General features: G+C 37.3%; 1 protein-coding gene across 1 annotated transcript; it reads left to right on the top strand.

The window, feature by feature from the left end:
- The first annotated feature begins 800 nt into the window (after nucleotides 1-800).
- Nucleotides 801-17,524, top strand: LOC132545409 (progranulin-like). The gene is made up of 9 exons (XM_060209100.1): nucleotides 801-873; nucleotides 12,750-12,971; nucleotides 13,256-13,453; nucleotides 14,013-14,273; nucleotides 14,616-14,777; nucleotides 15,347-15,520; nucleotides 15,887-16,072; nucleotides 16,331-16,534; nucleotides 17,367-17,524. The coding sequence occupies exons 1-9, from the start codon at nucleotides 801-803 to the stop codon at nucleotides 17,522-17,524; spliced, it is 1,638 nt and encodes a 545-aa protein (XP_060065083.1).
- Nucleotides 17,525-18,669: the final 1,145 nt, after the last annotated feature.

The raw sequence follows: 18,669 nt of genomic DNA, 5'->3' as shown, positions 1-18,669 counted from the left end.
TTAAAATTCTTAAATCTGATGGGATATTAAAACGCGTTATTCTATACATCAGTTGTTTCATTCAGACTTGTAGACACCATTGCTGTATATGAAGAACACGGTCAATATATATTTATAAAATCTTGACAGTTATTTAAACAAAGTTATGAAACTTGGGTGATAAAGTCAGAGACAAACAGTATGAGACGCTCGTCGACTGCACACATCGGTCATATTTATAATACGAGAACCGCTGTGTTTTTATATATACACATATATCCATTAATGTATATAAATAAATACCTGTTATGTTATGATGATTTCATCGAGCGGAGGTCATGACCTGGTCATGTTGACAATTATTGGTACTTAACAAACAAAACAAAAAAAGTCACAAAAACGGACCGAACGCATGTTTCTAAATTTACTGACGACTGGTGTGGTCTGTGTCATTAAAACGCTCATACCTGTATTGATTTAATGTCATGTTCAACATTGTCTCTTTTAACCTGTATGAGAATAAAGCCGACCTTATATCATACAATATGTATTGTTTGTTACAAAGTATGAGGATATATATGTGGTCATATGCATGCACGCGCACGTTGATTTGTTTGACAGACAAACCCGGAAATCAGACAAAGTGCCTTTTTTGTTTTACAACAATTTGTGATAAATGTTTTAGTTTTTCTTAATCATCGCATACCACTTGTATTGTCAATGTTTGATATCCGTGTGGTTCTATGCTGGCATGAGTAAAGGCAGCTGAAGTTGATAAATCCCTTGAGTATAGGAGACTGGTGCGGACGTCAATGTGTGTTATGGGTTACTTTGGCCTTGTGCTTCTGATGCTGTGGACTGTTGGAACTGAGGCACAGTATAATCCTAATCATGGTAAGCGAAAGGGTCCTTGGAACCAAACGTAACACACAAAAACTGAAGGCAAACATATCATATTGCATTTATTTGTACAATGTAAATATTGAAATACAATGACTGATTGCAAAATTTTGTGTTGTCGGAAAATCGAACAAAAATTTATCTCATTTTTTTTTCCGTTTTTTGCTAATGTTTATACTATCATTATTTTTTTTTTTTTTTTACTTTTTTTTTGGTGAAAAAGAGAAGCGGATTCTCATAAAGTTTTCCTGTCTTCCTGTTCGTTCGTTTTCCCTTAGTTTTCAGTGAACTATTGTGTCTGTTTCACTCTAACACTGTATCTAAGTTTCATCTGTACTATCGTGTCATACACTTTCTTGTTTTAAATTCCTCTGTACTCTCGCGTCTTCAATTCCTCTATACACTAGCGTCTTAAATTCCTCTGTACTCTCGCGTCTTCAATTCCTCTATACAATAGCGTCTTAAATTCCTCTATACACTAGCGTCTTAAATTCCTCTGTAATCTCGCGTCTTAAATTCCTCTGTACTCTCGCGTCTTCAATTCCTCTATACAATAGCGTCTTAAATTCCTCTGTACTCTCGCGTCTTCAATTCCTCTATACAATAGCGTCTTAAATTCCTCTGTACTCTCGCGTCTTCAATTCCTCTATACAATAGCGTCTTAAATTCCTCTGTACTCTCTCGACTTCAATTCCTCTATACAATAGCGTCTTAAATTCCTCTGTACTCTCGCGTCTTCAATTCCTCTATACAATAGCGTCTTAAATTCCTCTGTACTCTCTCGTCTTCAATTCCTCTATACAATAGCGTCTTAAATTCCTCTGTACTCTCGCGTCTTCAATTCCTCTATACAATAGCGTCTTAAATTCCTCTGTACTCTCGCGTCTTCAATTCCTCTATACAATAGCGTCTTAAATTCCTCTGTACTCTCGCGTCTTCAATTCCTCTATACAATAGCGTCTTAAATTCCTCTGTACTCTCGCGTCTTCAATTCCTCTATACAATAGCGTCTTAAATTCCTCTGTACTCTCGCGTCTTCAATTCCTCTGTACTCTCGCGTTTTAAATTTATCTGTACTCTCACGTCTTAAATTCCTCTGTACTCTAGCGTTTTAAATTCCTCTGTACCCTAGCGTTTTAAATTCCTCTGTAATCTCGCGTCTTAAATTCCTCTGTACTCTCGCGTCTCAAATTCCTCTGTAATCTCGCGTCTTAAATTCCTCTATGCTCTCGCGTCTAAATTTCCTCTGTACTTTCGTGTCTTAGTTTCGACTACACTATCACAAGTTTCTTCTGTACTGTCGTGTCTTAGTTTCATCATTGTTATAGCGTCTAAGTTTCATTTTTGTTACCGTGTCGTCCTTTCCACTATAGTACTGTGTATTCTAGCTATGACTGTGATACATGTACTGTGTATTCTAGCTATGAGTGATACATGTACTGTGTATTCTAGCTATCAGTGTGATACATGTACTGTGTATTCTAGCTATGACTGTGATACATGTACTGTGTATTCTAGCTATCACCGTGATATATGTACTGTGTATTCCAGCTATGACTGTGATACATGTACTGTGTATTCTAGCTATCACTGTGTTACATATTGTGTATTCTAGCTATGACTGTGATATATGTACTGTGTATTCAAGCTATCACGGTGATACGCGTACTGTGTATTCTAGATATGACTGTGATACCTGCACTGTGTCTTCTAGCTATGACTGTGATACATGTACTGTGTATTCTAGCTATCACTGTGATACACGTACTGTATATTCTAGATATGACTGTGATACACGTACTGTGTATTCTAGATATGACTGTGATACATATACTGTGTATTCTATCTATCACTGTGATACATGTACTGTGTATTCTAGCTATCACTATGATACTTGTACTGTGTATTCTAGCTATCACTGTGATACATGTACTGTGTATTCTAGCTATGACTGTGATACATGTACTGTGTATTCTAGCTATCACTGTATTACATATTGTGTATTCAAAACTGTGATACATGTACTATGTATTCTAGCTGTGACTGTGATACATGTACTGTGTATTCTAGCTATCACTGTGATACACGTACTATGTCTTCTAGCTATGACTGTGATACATGTACTGTGTATTCTAGCTATGACTGTGATACATGTACTGTGTATTCTAGCTATCACAGTATTACATATTGTGTATTCAAAACTGTGATACATGTACTGTGTCTTCTAGCTATCACTACTGTGTATTCTAGCTATCACTGTGATATATGTACTGTGTATTCTAGCTATGACTGTGATACATGTACTGTGTATTCTAGCTATCACTGTGATATATGTACTGTGTATTCTAGCTATGACTGTGATACATGTACTGTGTATTCTAGCTATGACTGTGATACATGTACTGTGTATACATGTACTGTGTATTCTAGCTATGACTGTGATACATGTACTGTGTATTCTAGCTATGACTGTGATACATGTACTGTGTATTCTATCTATCACTGTGATATATGTACTGTGTATTCTAGCTATGACTGTGATACATGTACTGTGTATTCTAGCTATGACTGTGATACATGTACTGTGTATTCTATCTATCACTGTGATATATGTACTGTGTATTCTAGCTATGACTGTGATACATGTACTGTGTATTCTAGCTATGACTGTGATACACGTACTGTGTATTCTATCTATCACTGTGATATATGTACTCTGTATTCTAGATATGACTGTGATACATGTATTGTGTATTCTAGCTATGACTGTGATACATGTACTGTGTATTCTAGCTATGACTGTGATACATGTACTGTGTATTCTAGCTATCACTGTGATACATGTACTGTGTATTCTAGCTATCACTGTACATGTACTGTGTATTCTAGCTATGACTGTGATACATGTACTGTGTATTCTAGCTATCACTGTGATACATGTACTGTGTATTCTATCTATCACTGTGATATATGTACTGTGTATTCTAGCTATGACTGTGATACATGTACTGTGTATTCTAGCTATGACTGTGATACACGTACTGTGTATTCTATCTATCACTGTGATATATGTACTGTGTATTCTAGCTATGACTGTGATACATGTATTGTGTATTCTAGCTATGACTGTGATACATGTACTGTGTATTCTAGCTATGACTGTGATACACGTACTGTGTATTCTATCTATCACTGTGATATATGTACTCTGTATTCTAGCTATGACTGTGATACATGTATTGTGTATTCTAGCTATGACTGTGATACATGTACTGTGTATTCTAGCTATGACTGTGATACATGTACTGTGTATTCTAGCTATCACTGTGATACATGTACTGTATTCTAGCTATCACTGTGATACATGTACTGTGTATTCTAGCTATGACTGTGATACTTGTACTGTGTATTCTAGCTATCACTGTGATACATGTACTGTGTATTCTAGCTATGACTGTGATACATGTACTGTGTATTCTAGCTATGACTGTGATACATGTACTGTGTATTCTAGCTATGACTGTGATACACGTACTGTGTATTCTAGCTATGACTGTGATACACGTACTGTGTATTCTAGCTATGACTGTGATACATGTACTGTGTATTCTAGCTATCACTGTGATACATGTACTGTGTATTCTAGCTATCACTGTGATACATGTACTGTGTATTCTAGCTATCACTGTACATGTACTGTGTATTCTAGCTATCAATGTGATACGTGTACTGTGTATTCTAGCTATCACTGTGATATATGTACTGTATTCTAATCACTGTGATACATGTACTATGTATTCTAGCTATGACTGTGATACATGTACTGTGTATTCTAGCTATCACTGTGATACACGTACTGTGTATTCTTGATATGACTGTGATACATGTACTGTGTATTCTAGCTATACACTGTGTATACATGTACTGTGTACATTACTAGCTATCACTATACATGTGTGTATTCTAGATATGACTGTGATAAACGTACTGTGTATTCTAGCTATCATTGTGATACACGTACTGTGTATTCTATCTATCACTGTGATATATGTACTTTGTATTCTAGCTATGACTGTGATACATGTACTGTGTATTCTAGCTATCACTGTGATACATGTACTGTGTATTCTAGCTATGTGACATGTGATATTCTAGCTATGTACTGTGTATTCTAGCTATCACTGTGATACATGTACTGTGTATTCTATCTATCACTGTGATATATGTACTGTGTATTCTAGCTATGACTGTGATACTGTACTGTGTATTCTAGCTATGACTGTGATACATGTACTGTGTATTCTAGCTATGACTGTGATACACGTACTGTGTATTCTAGCTATGACTGTGATACATGTACTGTGTATTCTATCTATCACTGTGATATATGTACTGTGTATTCTAGCTATGACTGTGATACATGTACTGTGTATTCTAGCTATGACTGTGATACATGTACTGTGTATTCTAGCTATGACTGTGATACATGTACTGTGTATTCTAGCTATCACTGTGATACATGTACTGTGTATTCTAGCTATGACTGTGATACATGTACTGTGTATTCTAGCTATGACTGTGATACATGTACTGTGTATTCTAGCTATGACTGTGATACATGTACTGTGTATTCTAGCTATGACTGTGATACATGTACTGTGTACTGTGATCTATCTATATATGTACTGTGATACATGTACTGTGTATTCTAGCTATGACTGTGATACATGTACTGTGTATTCTATCTATCACTGTGATCACTATACTGTGTATTCTAGCTATGACTGTGATACATGTACTGTGTATTCTAGCTATGACTGTGATACATGTACTGTGTATTCTAGCTATGACTGTGATACATGTACTGTGTATTCTAGGTATGACTGTGATACATGTACTGTGTATTCTAGGTATGACTGTGATACATGTACTGTGTATTCTAGCTATGACTGTGATACATGTACTGTGTATTCTAGCTATGACTGTGATACATGTACTGTGTATTCTAGCTATGTCTGTGATACATGTACTGTGTATTCTAGCTATGACTGTGATACATGTACTGTGTATTCTAGCTATAAGTGTGATACATGTACTGTGTATTCTAGCTGATACATGTACTGTGTATTCTACATGCTATGTACTGTGATACATGTACTGTGTATTCTAGCTATGTGTGATACATGTATTGTGTATTCTAGCTATCACTGTGATACACGTACTGTGTATTCTATCTATCACAGTGATACATGTACTGTGTATTCTAGCTATCACTGTGATATATGTACTGTGTATTCTAACTATGACTGTGATACAAGTACTTTGTATTCTATCTATCACTGTGATACATGTACTGTGTATTCTAGCTATGACTGTGATACATGTACTTTGTATTCTAGCTATGACTGTGATACATGTATTGTGTATTCTAGCTATCACTGTGTATTGTGTATTCTAGCTATCACTGTGATACACTGTGTGTATACTATCACAGTGATACATGTGTGTATTCTAGATATGACTGTGATACATGTACTGTGTATTCTAGCTATGACTGTGATACATGTATTGTGTATTCTAGATATGACTGTGATACATGTACTGTGTATTCTAGCTATCACTGTGATACATGTACTGTGTATTCTAGCTATGACAGTGATACATGTACTGTGTATTCTAGCTGTGACTGTGATACATGTACTGTGTATTTTAGCTATGACTGTGATACATGTACTGTGTATTCTAGCTATCACTGTGATACACGTACTGTGTATTCTAGCTATCACTGTGATACATGTACTGTGTATTCTAGCTATCACTGTGATACATGTACTGTGTATTCTAGCTATGACTGTGATACATGTACTGTGTATTCTAGCTATGACTGTGATACATGTACTGTGTATTCTAGCTATGACTGTGATACATGTACTGTGTATTCTAGCTATGACTGTGATACATGTACTGTGTATTCTAGCTATGACTGTGATACATGTACTGTGTATTCTAGCTATGACTGTGATACATGTACTGTGTATTCTAGCTATCACTGTGATACATGTACTGTGTATTCTAGCTATCACTGTGTTACATGTGATACATGTACTGTGTATTCTAGCTATCACTGTGATACATGTACTGTGTGTTCTAGCTATCACTGTGATACACGTGATACTGTGTATTCTATATGACTATCACTGTGATATATGTACTGTGTATTCTAGCTATGACTGTGATACATGTACTGTGTATTCTAGCTATGACTGTGATACATGTACTGTGTATTCTAGCTATGACTGTGATACATGTACTGTGTATTCTAGCTATGACTGTGATACATGTACTGTGTATACACTGTATACATGTGTGTATTCTAGCTATCTAGCTATGACTGTGATACATGTACTGTGTATTCTAGCTATCACTGTGATACATGTACTGTGTATTCTAGCTATCACTGTACATGTACTGTGTATTCTAGCTATCAATGTGATACGTGTACTGTGTATTCTAGCTATGACTGTGATATATGTACTTTGTATTCTAGCTATGACTGTGATACATGTACTGTGTATTCTAGCTATCACTGTGATACATGTACTGTACTGTGTATTCTAGCTATCACTGTGTACATTTCTAGCTATGACTGTGATACATGTACTGTGTATTCTAGCTATAACTGTGATACCTGCACTGTGTCTTCTAGCTATGACTGTGATACATGTACTGTGTATTCTAGCTATCACTGTGATACACGTACTGTATATTCTAGATATGACTGTGATACATGTACTGTGTATTCCAGATATGACTGTGATACATGTACTGTGTATTCTAGCTATCACTGTGATACATGTACTGTGTATTCTAGCTATCACTGTGATACATGTACTGTGTATTCTAGATGTGACTGTGATACATGTACTGTGTATTCTAGCTATCACTGTGATACATGTACTTTGTATTCTACTTTGTATTCTAGCTATGACTGTGATACATGTATTGTGTATTCTAGCTATCACTGTGATACATGTGATACACTGTGATACATGTATGACTGTGTATTCTAGCTATGACTGTGATACATGTACTGTGTATTCTAGCTATGACTGTGATACATGTACTGTGTATTCTAGCTATCACCGTGATACATGTACTGTGTATTCTAGCTATGACTGTGATACATGTACTGTGTATTCTAGCTATCACTGTGATACATGTACTACTGTGTATTACTGTGTATTCTAGCTATCACTGTGTATATGTGATACATGTACTGTGTATTCATGTAGTTTATTCTAGATATGACTGTGATACATGTACTGTGTATTCTAGCTATGACTGTGATACATGTACTGTGTATTCTAGCTATCACTGTGATACATGTACTGTGTATTCTAGCTATGACTGTGATACATGTACTGTGTATTCTAGCTATCACTGTGATACATGTACTGTGTATTCTAGCTATGACTGTGATACATGTACTGTGTATTCTAGCTATGACTGTGATACATGTACTGTGTATTCTAGCTATGACTGTGATACATGTACTGTGTATTCTAGCTATCACTGTGATACATGTACTGTGTATTCTAGCTATCACTGTGATACATGTACTGTGTATTCTAGCTATCACTGTGATACATGTACTGTGTATTCTAGCTATGACTGTGATACATGTACTGTGTATTCTAGCTATCACTGTGATACATGTACTGTGTATTCTAGCTATCACTGTGATACATGTACTGTGTATTCTATCTATCACTGTGATATATGTACTGTGTATTCTAGATATGACTGTGATACATGTACTGTGTATTCTAGCTATCACTGTGATACATGTACTGTGTACATGTACTGTGTATTCTAGCTATCATTGTGATACACGTACTGTGTATTCTAGCTATGACTGTGATACATGTACTGTGTATTATAGCTATCACTATGATACTTGTACTGTGTATTCTAGCTGTGACTGTGATACATGTACTGTGTCTTCTAGCTATCACTGTGAAACATGTACTGTGTATTCTAGCTATGAGTGTGATACTTGTACTGTGTATTCTAGCTATGACTGTGATACATGTACTGTGTATTCTAGCTATGACTGTGATACATGTACTGTGTATTCTAGCTATGACTGTGATACATGTACTGTGTATTCTAGCTATGACTGTGATACATGTACTGTGTATTCTAGCTATCAATGTGATACGTGTACTGTGTATTCTAGCTATGACTGTGATATATGTACTTTGTATTCTAGCTATGACTGTGATACATGTACTGTGTATTCTAGCTATCACTGTACATGTACTGTATATTCTAGCTATAAGTGTGATACATGTACTGTGTATTCTAGCTATCATTGTGATACACGTACTGTGTATTCTAGCTATGACTGTGATACATGTACTGTGTATTCTAGCTATCACTGTGATACATGTACTGTGTATTCTAGCTATGACTGTGATACATGTACTGTGTATTCTAGCTATCACTGTGATACATGTACTGTGTATTCTAGCTATCACTGTGATACATGTACTTTGTATTCTAGCTATGACTGTGATACATGTACTGTGTATTCTAGCTATCACTGTGATACACGTACTGTGTATTCTATCTATCACAGTGATACATGTACTGTGTATTCTAGCTATCACTGTGACTGTATTCTAGCTATCACTGTGATATATGTACTGTGTATTCTAGCTATCACTGTGATACACGTACTGTGTCTTCTAGCTATCACTGTGATACATGTACTGTGTATTCTAGATATGACTGTGATACATGTACTGTGTATTCTAGCTATCACTGTGTATTCACTGTGATACATGTACTTTGTATTCTATCTATCACTGTGATACCTGTGTACTGTGTATTCTAGATATGACTGTGATGACATGTACTGTGTATTCTAGCTATGACTGTGATACATGTACTGTGTATTCTAGCTATGACTGTGATACATGTACTGTGTATTCTAGCTATCACTGTGATACATGTACTGTGTATTCTAGCTATCACTGTGATACATGTACTGTGTATTCTAGCTATGACTGTGATACATGTACTGTGTATTCTAGCTATGACTGTGATACATGTACTGTGTATTCTAGATATGACTGTGATACATGTACTGTGTATTCTAGCTATGACAGTGATACATGTACTGTGTATTCTAGATATGACTGTGATACATGTATTGTGTATTCTAGCTATCACTGTGATACACGTACTGTGTATTCTATCTATCACAGTGATACATGTACTGTGTATTCTAGCTATGACTGTGATACATGTACTGTTTATTCTAGATATGACTGTGATAAACGTACTGTGTATTCTAGCTATCATTGTGATACACGTACTGTGTATTCTATCTATCACAGTGATACATGTACTGTGTATTCTATCTATCACTGTGATACATGTACTGTTTATTCTAGATATGACTGTGATAAACGTATTGTGTATTCTAACTATGACTGTGATACATGTACTGTGTATTCTAGCTATCACTGTGATACATGTACTGTGTATTCTAGCTATGACTGTGATACATGTACTGTGTATTCTAGCTATGACTGTGATACATGTACTGTGTATTCTAGCTATGACTGTGATACATGTACTGTGTATTCTAGCTATGACTGTGATACATGTACTGTGTATTCTAGCTATGACTGTGATACATGTACTGTGTATTTTAGCTATGACTGTGATACATGTACTGTGTATTCTAGCTATGACTGTGATACATGTACTGTGTATTCTAGCTATGAGTGTGATACTTGTACTGTGTATTCTAGCTATCACTGTGATACATGTACTGTGTATTCTAGCTATCACTGTGATATATGTACTGTGTATTCTAGCTATGACTGTGATACATGTACTGTGTATTCTATCTATCACTGTGATACATGTACTGTGTATTCTATCTATCACTGTGATATATGTACTGTGTATTCTAGATATGACTGTGATACATGTACTGTGTATTCTAGCTATCACTGTGATACATGTACTTTGTATTCTATCTATCACTGTGATATATGTACTGTGTATTCTAGATATGACTGTGATACATGTACTGTGTATTCTAGCTATGACTGTGATACATGTACTGTGTATTCTAGCTATCACTGTGATACATGTACTGTGTATTCTAGATATGACTGTGATACATGTACTGTGTATTCTAGCTATGACTGTGATACATGTACTGTGTATTCTAGCTATGACTGTGATACATGTACTGTGTATTCTAGCTATGACTGTGATACATGTACTGTGTATTCTAGCTATGACTGTGATACATGTACTGTGTATTCTAGCTATCACTGTGATACACGTACTGTGTATTCTAGCTATGACTGTGATACATGTACTGTGTATTCTAGCTATCACTGTGATACATGTACTGTGTATTCTAGCTATGACTGTGATACACGTACTGTGTATTCTATCTATCACTGTGATATATGTACTGTGTATTCTAGCTATGACTGAGATACATGTACTGTGTATTCTAGCTATGACTGTGATACATGTACTGTGTATTCTAGCTATCACTGTACATGTACTGTATATTCTAGCTATAAGTGTGATACATGTACTGTGTATTCTAGCTATCATTGTGATACACGTACTGTGTATTCTAGCTATGACTGTCATACACGTACTGTGTATTCTAGCTATGACTGTGATACATGTACTGTGTATTCTAGCTATCAATGTAATACATGTTCTATGTATTCTAGATATGACTGTGATACATGTACTGTGTATTCTAGCTATCAATGTGATACATGTACTATGTATTCTAGATATGACTGTGATACATGTACTGTGTTTTCTAGCTATAAGTGTGATACATGTACTGTGTCTTCTAGCTATCACTGTGATACACGTACTATGTATTCTATGTATCACAGTGATACATGTACTGTGTCTTCTAGCTATCACTACTGTGTATTCTAGCTATCACTGTGATATATGTACTGTGTATTCTAGCTATCACTGTGATACATGTACTGTGTATTCTAGATATGACTGTGATACATGTACTGTGTATTCTAGCTATCACTGTGATACATGTACTGTGTATTCTAGCTATGACAGTGATACATGTACTGTGTATTCTAGCTATGACTGTGATACATGTACTGTGTATTCTAGCTATGACTGTGATACATGTACTGTGTATTCTAGCTATGACTGTGATACATGTACTGTGTATTCTAGCTATCACTGTGATACATGTACTGTGTATTCTAGCTATCACTGTGATATATGTACTGTGTATTCTAGCTATCACTGTGATACACGCACTGTGTATTCTAGCTATGAGTGTGATACTTGTACTGTGTATTCTAGCTATCACTGTGATACATGTACTGTGTATTCTAGCTATCACTGTGATACATGTACTGTGTATTCTAGCTATGACTGTGATACATGTACTGTGTATTCTAGCTATCACTGTGATACATGTACTGTGTATTCTAGCTATGAGTGTGATACTTGTACTGTGTATTCTAGCTATGACTGTGATACATGTACTGTGTATTCTAGCTATCACTGTGATACATATTGTATATTCAAGACCACCCGTGCCGTTATATAAACCAACAACCTGCCTGGTGTGTTGTAGTTATTGCAGTGGCACATATAGTTTCTTTTTTTATAGTTTTGTCACCAGTCACGGTGTTTTCTCATGTATTTTTTTCCTCTTGTGATGCACAAACCTTCTCTCTGATATTGTCTGTCTCTTTATTCAGTTTTTAGGGGGCGAGGGAGCGGGGAAATATATGGTAAAACAGCTCTGTTTGTATTTGCACTTTATATTCCAGCACACCACCAATGTTCCAGGCTGAGCCCCTTACCGTGCTGTCCCCACGGGTTTCCTCTACCCCGGGTCCGCTGTCCTATGGCTCGTTGTCCCATGGGTTTCTCCTGCCACACCCACGTGTTAAACAGATGGGGTGTCTGCTGTCGGACTACACTCGTCATTAACCAGATGCAGACTCGGAATACAGGTAAACGGATTAGACAGGTGCCAAGTACAATGTTGAGTCAAAGTTAAGGCCAAGTTCAAGAAAATCCGTCATCAAAAAAGCAGTATAGCAAAAGTATATTGAAAACAAGAACATATCTAGTTTTGGTGAATATTTTGGTCAATAACATTTCTCATGAAAACTCAAAACGTTTTCAGTATTCTTTTCTGAGTATTCAAAAATCATAGATCACCTAGATCGCTTTGACGGACGGTATAAACTTGGTCAAGACATGTTTACTCGAATATAACATGACGTCATAATTATCAGATGATGTTAAAGTCAATTTACCTTGTTTCCAGGCGTTGCCCGCCCAATGCCCCGAAACGTGCAGACGTGTACAGCACAGAGTAATCGCCCCTGCTGTCAGTTCGGTCAACCGTTGCCAAGGATCGACTGCCAGACACAGCGTTGTCCGAATGGCTACACTTGCTTTACACACGCGGCTGGCCAATGGGCAGTCTGTTGTGCAATGTCCCAGCAACAAACCTCAAGGACAGGTACATGGCACAACACTATGCGATAGATAAAGATGTATATCAAAAGGTTGGGGGTGGGATGGGGTGGGGTGGGGGTTAGTTATATATAACTTTTGCTTTATCTAAAAGTATCTTTTTAAATAATAGATATATTATTCTGACTTTAAATTTAACAGGTAGGTTTTTATCAATAGTACGTAAGATTGGTATTACCATAGATTCATTCTACATGATTACGTACGAGTGATTCCTGGCTTTACGTCAAATAAAGTTGTCTGATCAGGCTAAATTCTGCAGGTCAGCACGATACAGTCAAATAAACACTTAAAGTTGTAACAGATAAACGTTAACAAATTGTTTGTGATAAGGAACCACGGTATCATCAAAGGTAAAATATAATACATAGTTAGAGAACCAAATTGTCATCGTCGACATGAATTAACACTTGTGTCATGGAGTATGAAAACAGAAACAGTTTAAAGTGATATGTGATTTCGTTAATTCGGATCGGGTTCACGACCCATACATACTCTTGATCTATATCAAGAAACCTTAGGTATTTCCTGTTCCTATTTCCCAGTTGTAATGGTTGCCGGACCACTTGGTATTGGTCAATCCGGTCCCGGGGCCCGTCCCGGTCAAGCGCCAGTCGCCCCGTCCATCCCACAGGAGCCACAAATTATTGAAATAACGACATGTTCTAACGACAGTCCGACCCCATGTTGCCCCTCTGCCACGCCCATTCCGGGGTCTGATTGTCGGTTTGGGTCATGTCCAGCTGGATCCACGTGTAACGTACACGTAACGGACGCATGGGCAGTCTGCTGTCCAGCCCCTGGACGTAAGTACATGCATACCATAAATTAATGAACAGGGAAAATGTTGAATATGAGTTGGGATACAATGGATTTGGATGTTGTGGGAACGAAATACTTCCGGAACTTACAATCTACAAAATCTACAAAATGCCATCGTTCCGATAAATTGCTGGCTACATGATTAGCTTTATTGGCATATTATCGCGGGATTGCCATGATTATTATACGAAATTTAGTTGTTTGAATCAAACAATATTTATCTATCAGTATTGAAAAGTCGATTATTTGAAGATTCAATCTTTGCCATTGCTGTTTTCCCGGTCACCACCCTGTAAATTCGTGTATAATATTGCAAGGTCCAACAGAGCCTAGACCAGCTTGTAGTCGGAGGAGCAACGTCGCGTGTTGTGAGGCGGGACAGCCCCTCGCTGGAATCCAGTGTCGTGTGCAGGCCTGTCCCCCCGGGTACACATGTAACTCTCATATCAACAACCGCTGGGCCGTGTGCTGTCAGGACACTAACACCGGTAATTTTCACACACTTTTTAAAAGTTGCATTAACATTCTATGTTGTGTTCCATTATACATCATGATATATAACGGGATACATTCTATTTATCTGTCACCCAAATTATATTCATACCAACTGTATACTACCATTCAGTAACAGTTCATAGGATAAGTCTATGTAACACCACACCACACATAAATTTAGCTTTCCTTTCTCGTTTACTTCTATTTACGTGCTTCATACTGGTAACGTTTGACGTTTATAAATGTAACATCATTGATTTTTGGGGTAGGTTGGGAGGGCGGGGGGAGTAGGAGGTTATTTCCGCTCATTTCGTGGATACCCTTAATAAACGTATGTCCACGAACTGTTTAAATTGGTATAATAATATTCTTAGAGATATTTGTAGTCATGAAAAGAAGAGTTCACGAAATAGTTTTTTTTTTTTAAGAAACAACGAAAACTGAGCCCTACGAAAATCCATGATTTTACAGCACTATGTACTGTTGCCGTCTAGTTACGGTCTTTGTGACGTCCAAAGAAAGACAACTCTTGTTGATTATGTCTTCCTTCTTTTTCCAACAGCTGCTACGACACAGACTTGCAGTGTGAATAATGCCAACGCTTGCTGTCCCCGAGGGGAGATGGTTCCCGGGACCCAGTGTCGGACACGCCCATGTCTCAATAACCAGTACTGTCACTCCAACCCCCAAGGCCTTTGGGCTGTCTGTTGTCAGGACACAAACGGCTCCCCAATAGGTAATACTTAAGACGTTAAGTATGACACATGAGATAGTACATGTAGCTATATCAAATTAAATGAAGCGTATGAAAAAAGTCGTGTGTCCATTCACACGTGACATGTACATTATTGTCATAAATTAACGTGTGCTCTATATATATACTGTATATATATAATTTACGTATGTCGTGCGGTATCGACTTCCACAGTGTCAAAATAAGACAATCCACGAATATTACTAGTTCCACTAAGTAAAATACGAAGAGAAAGAAATATTTCTGAAATATATCTAAAGACAAAAGTTAGTATGAAGTTTTCTATATATCTTGTTAAAAGATACATCACAAGAACGATAACTCCAACATGTCTCAATTTCCCTGCAGGAGTACAACCACCAGCTCTGGTCCCTGTCCCATCGTGCACCGTCAACAGCCCAACTCCTTGTTGTAGTCGGGGTGAGCCCCTCAACAGAGCTCAATGTCAGACGAGAGGTTGTCCTGTGGGGTACACGTGTACTGAAAGCACGGTGGCCGGATGGACAGCCTGTTGTCCAACCGAGCAGACACCGGGTGCGTATATGTTGTTTCTTGGAGTGCACTATTGATGGCGAAGTGCCACCTTCCCGTAAGATTCACTGTGTTAAAACCCCTTCCATGATAAGGTATTGTGGAGTCGGGGACCTGAACCCGGCACCATAGACCAATCCTATGAACAGTCTTGCAGTAATTACAATTTAATATATTTTGGTTTTTTATTTATTTGTAACTTAGAGTTATCGTATCGAATAACATTCATGTGCATTATACATTATACATAAACGGTTTCAGCCCCAGTTCCTGTGACAACGACCAACACGTGTTCCAGACAGAGCCCTCGCCCTTGTTGTAGAAGGGGTAATCCGCTTCAGCAGTGCCAGTTTAAGAAATGTCCATCCGGGTTCGAGTGCCACACCCACATCACAAATGCATGGTCAGTTTGCTGTGCCGAAATCGTAAATGCAGTTCCTCAGGTCGCTGTCAGGCCAGCGTCACGTGAGTGTTGTCAGTCCTTTTTACATTAACCTCGTTATCAGGCTTTATCGAAAGGTTTCAGCTCTCAGTCTCGACAGATTCACGTATCGAACTGCACTTCTATATTGACAACCGAATACATTTTTTCACACCAACTGTTATTTTAAGAATGAATTACCGGAAAAGCGTTTTTTTACATAAAAAACGTTATTGTCGGTAGGCATAATGTTTCATCCCAATTTCAATATGGCCACTTTCTGCCTGAAACTTCCGATACAGGTTGCAAGATACAAACAGACTTCTATGCCATAACACATTTTTTTTTATAAAACCTCAAAGTCTGCCTTACAAACAGACTATATCAACATTCATAAAACCCCCTCCCACTCCAAATCCTTACCACATCCATAACACGTTTTTTAAAATCCTCAACGCTAGAGACGGAATTATGATGTTTCAAAAGGCAGTGAAACCATTACGTTTGCACAATGGTTACCTTCCTTTTAATGCCTTCTCCCCTACAAGCGAAAGCAAGAAATACATCCATTTCTTTGTCTTTAATTCCTAAATTTCAATATGATGGGAAGAACAGTCCATCAACCCCGGAAATTTTGGAAATGTCTTACATCCTTGTTACTACCAAATAGTGCTGTTTTCCAGCAAATGAAACACCACAACTAATAGTCTGTGTTTAGTCTCAATTATCTACTCTGCGTGTTTAAGCCAGTTGATGTGTGATTTGTCTATATTCCATTCGTCGTATAGTGTTTATCGATGACTTTAACCTTCGCCTTTGTCCTCTACAAGACCTACATCTCCGTTATACAAATAGCATTGTGTATCTGTTTCACAGCTGGCCAATGCAGTCCTCAGAGTGTTCAGCCATGCTGTGCAATAGGACGCCCAGTACCGGGCATAGACTGTCGCACACAGAGCTGTCCATTTGGCTACACATGTTCTACAAACCCAATGGGACTGTGGGCTGTCTGTTGTACTCAGCTCACGTCGTAAGGACTGGATAGGTAATAAAATATTATATAGTACGATCCCTGATAGTATTTTTTTTTCTTTATTTAAAGAATACACAAATCAAACTAGAGTTTCAACAGAAGAGCGAAATGGACAACCTTTCGGCTCAGAAATTTTTGTATTTAAATTGTCGTGATGGTAATGTGTGTTCACCATACATCACTATACTAAGAAAGGTTTTAATTGGTCGCAATACAAATATTTAAATGATAATTTTTGCAACTTTATCTATCCATTCGAAATACAGCCTCGTCACAAACGAATCCTCCGAGTGGATTATTTCTTATATGGGTGTTGATTGATGCCCGGATGTTCGGAATGTTAAAATCCAGATGTTCTTTTGTAATTATCAAAGATATCGATTAAGTTATTTTACTTTTATTTCAGAGCAACGTAGACGGAACGGTTCAGGAAACTTAACATGTTTTGGACATTTATAACATTAATATCAAATAAACTATAAATTTTAATATAATGTCTTGTTTGTATTTTCCTAGTAACGACCAATATTGTCATATTTTAATTTCTTTCATTAAATATGCGTGCCTTTTTATAAATGGCACATAATCATTATGATTGTAGACTACACACTAACACAGTAGTGTCAAGACAAAGCCAGTGATATTAGTAAATCTTGTGTTACCAATACGACATCAACATCGTCCTACCTTTGTGTATAGTAACCAGTACACTGAATCCAATGCTCCCCTTTACGATACATATTTATCTGCATTAACGCTCGTGGTTGGTAAGTAATAACATTGATTTAGAAGATCATTCAGACATAAATTTCCCATTTAAAGACGTAGTTTTGAGTGGAAATTAGTGATAAATTAACCTTTTAGAGTTCGTCATCATGGTTATCACAGGTCAGAAATTATAGGAAGTTTTGTTCTTGTTTACACAATATTCCCCCAAAAATGTTAGAGTTGTTTCCCTTCGTTCCCGCCACCCGCTCGTGATGCAGCAGCTGAAGCAGACGTGTGCACCCCTTTCATGAACACCATGGTGACAATATGGCTCGCTATCAGCTAACATCACAGACAGGCACCGGCGATCGATCGCTCCACTGAGGAGACAAGCGAAAGCCTCGGTTCCCTGGAACGCACGTGCATTAGAATATATGG

The sequence above is a fragment of the Ylistrum balloti genome, unplaced genomic scaffold, assembly GCF_031769215.1.
Source record: "Ylistrum balloti isolate Yb309-2 unplaced genomic scaffold, AGI_CSIRO_Ybal_v1 Utg369846, whole genome shotgun sequence".
Classification (NCBI taxonomy): Eukaryota; Metazoa; Mollusca; class Bivalvia; order Pectinida; family Pectinidae; genus Ylistrum; species Ylistrum balloti.
Note: the sequence above shows the minus strand (reverse complement) of the source record. Positions and strands in the feature narration are given on the sequence as shown.

What these genes read in the sequence shown, in the direction of transcription:
- LOC132545409 (XM_060209100.1), top strand. Translation starts at nt 801, where the DNA reads ATGGGTTACTTTGGCCTTGTGCTTCTGATGCTGTGGACTGTTGGAACT. An exon ending in GGTGCCAAGTACAATGTTGA is followed by an intron (nt 12,972 to 13,255) that starts GTCAAAGTTAAG and finishes CCTTGTTTCCAG; the next exon opens with GCGTTGCCCGCCCAATGCCC. An exon ending in CTGTCAGGACACTAACACCG is followed by an intron (nt 14,778 to 15,346) that starts GTAATTTTCACA and finishes TTTTTCCAACAG; the next exon opens with CTGCTACGACACAGACTTGC.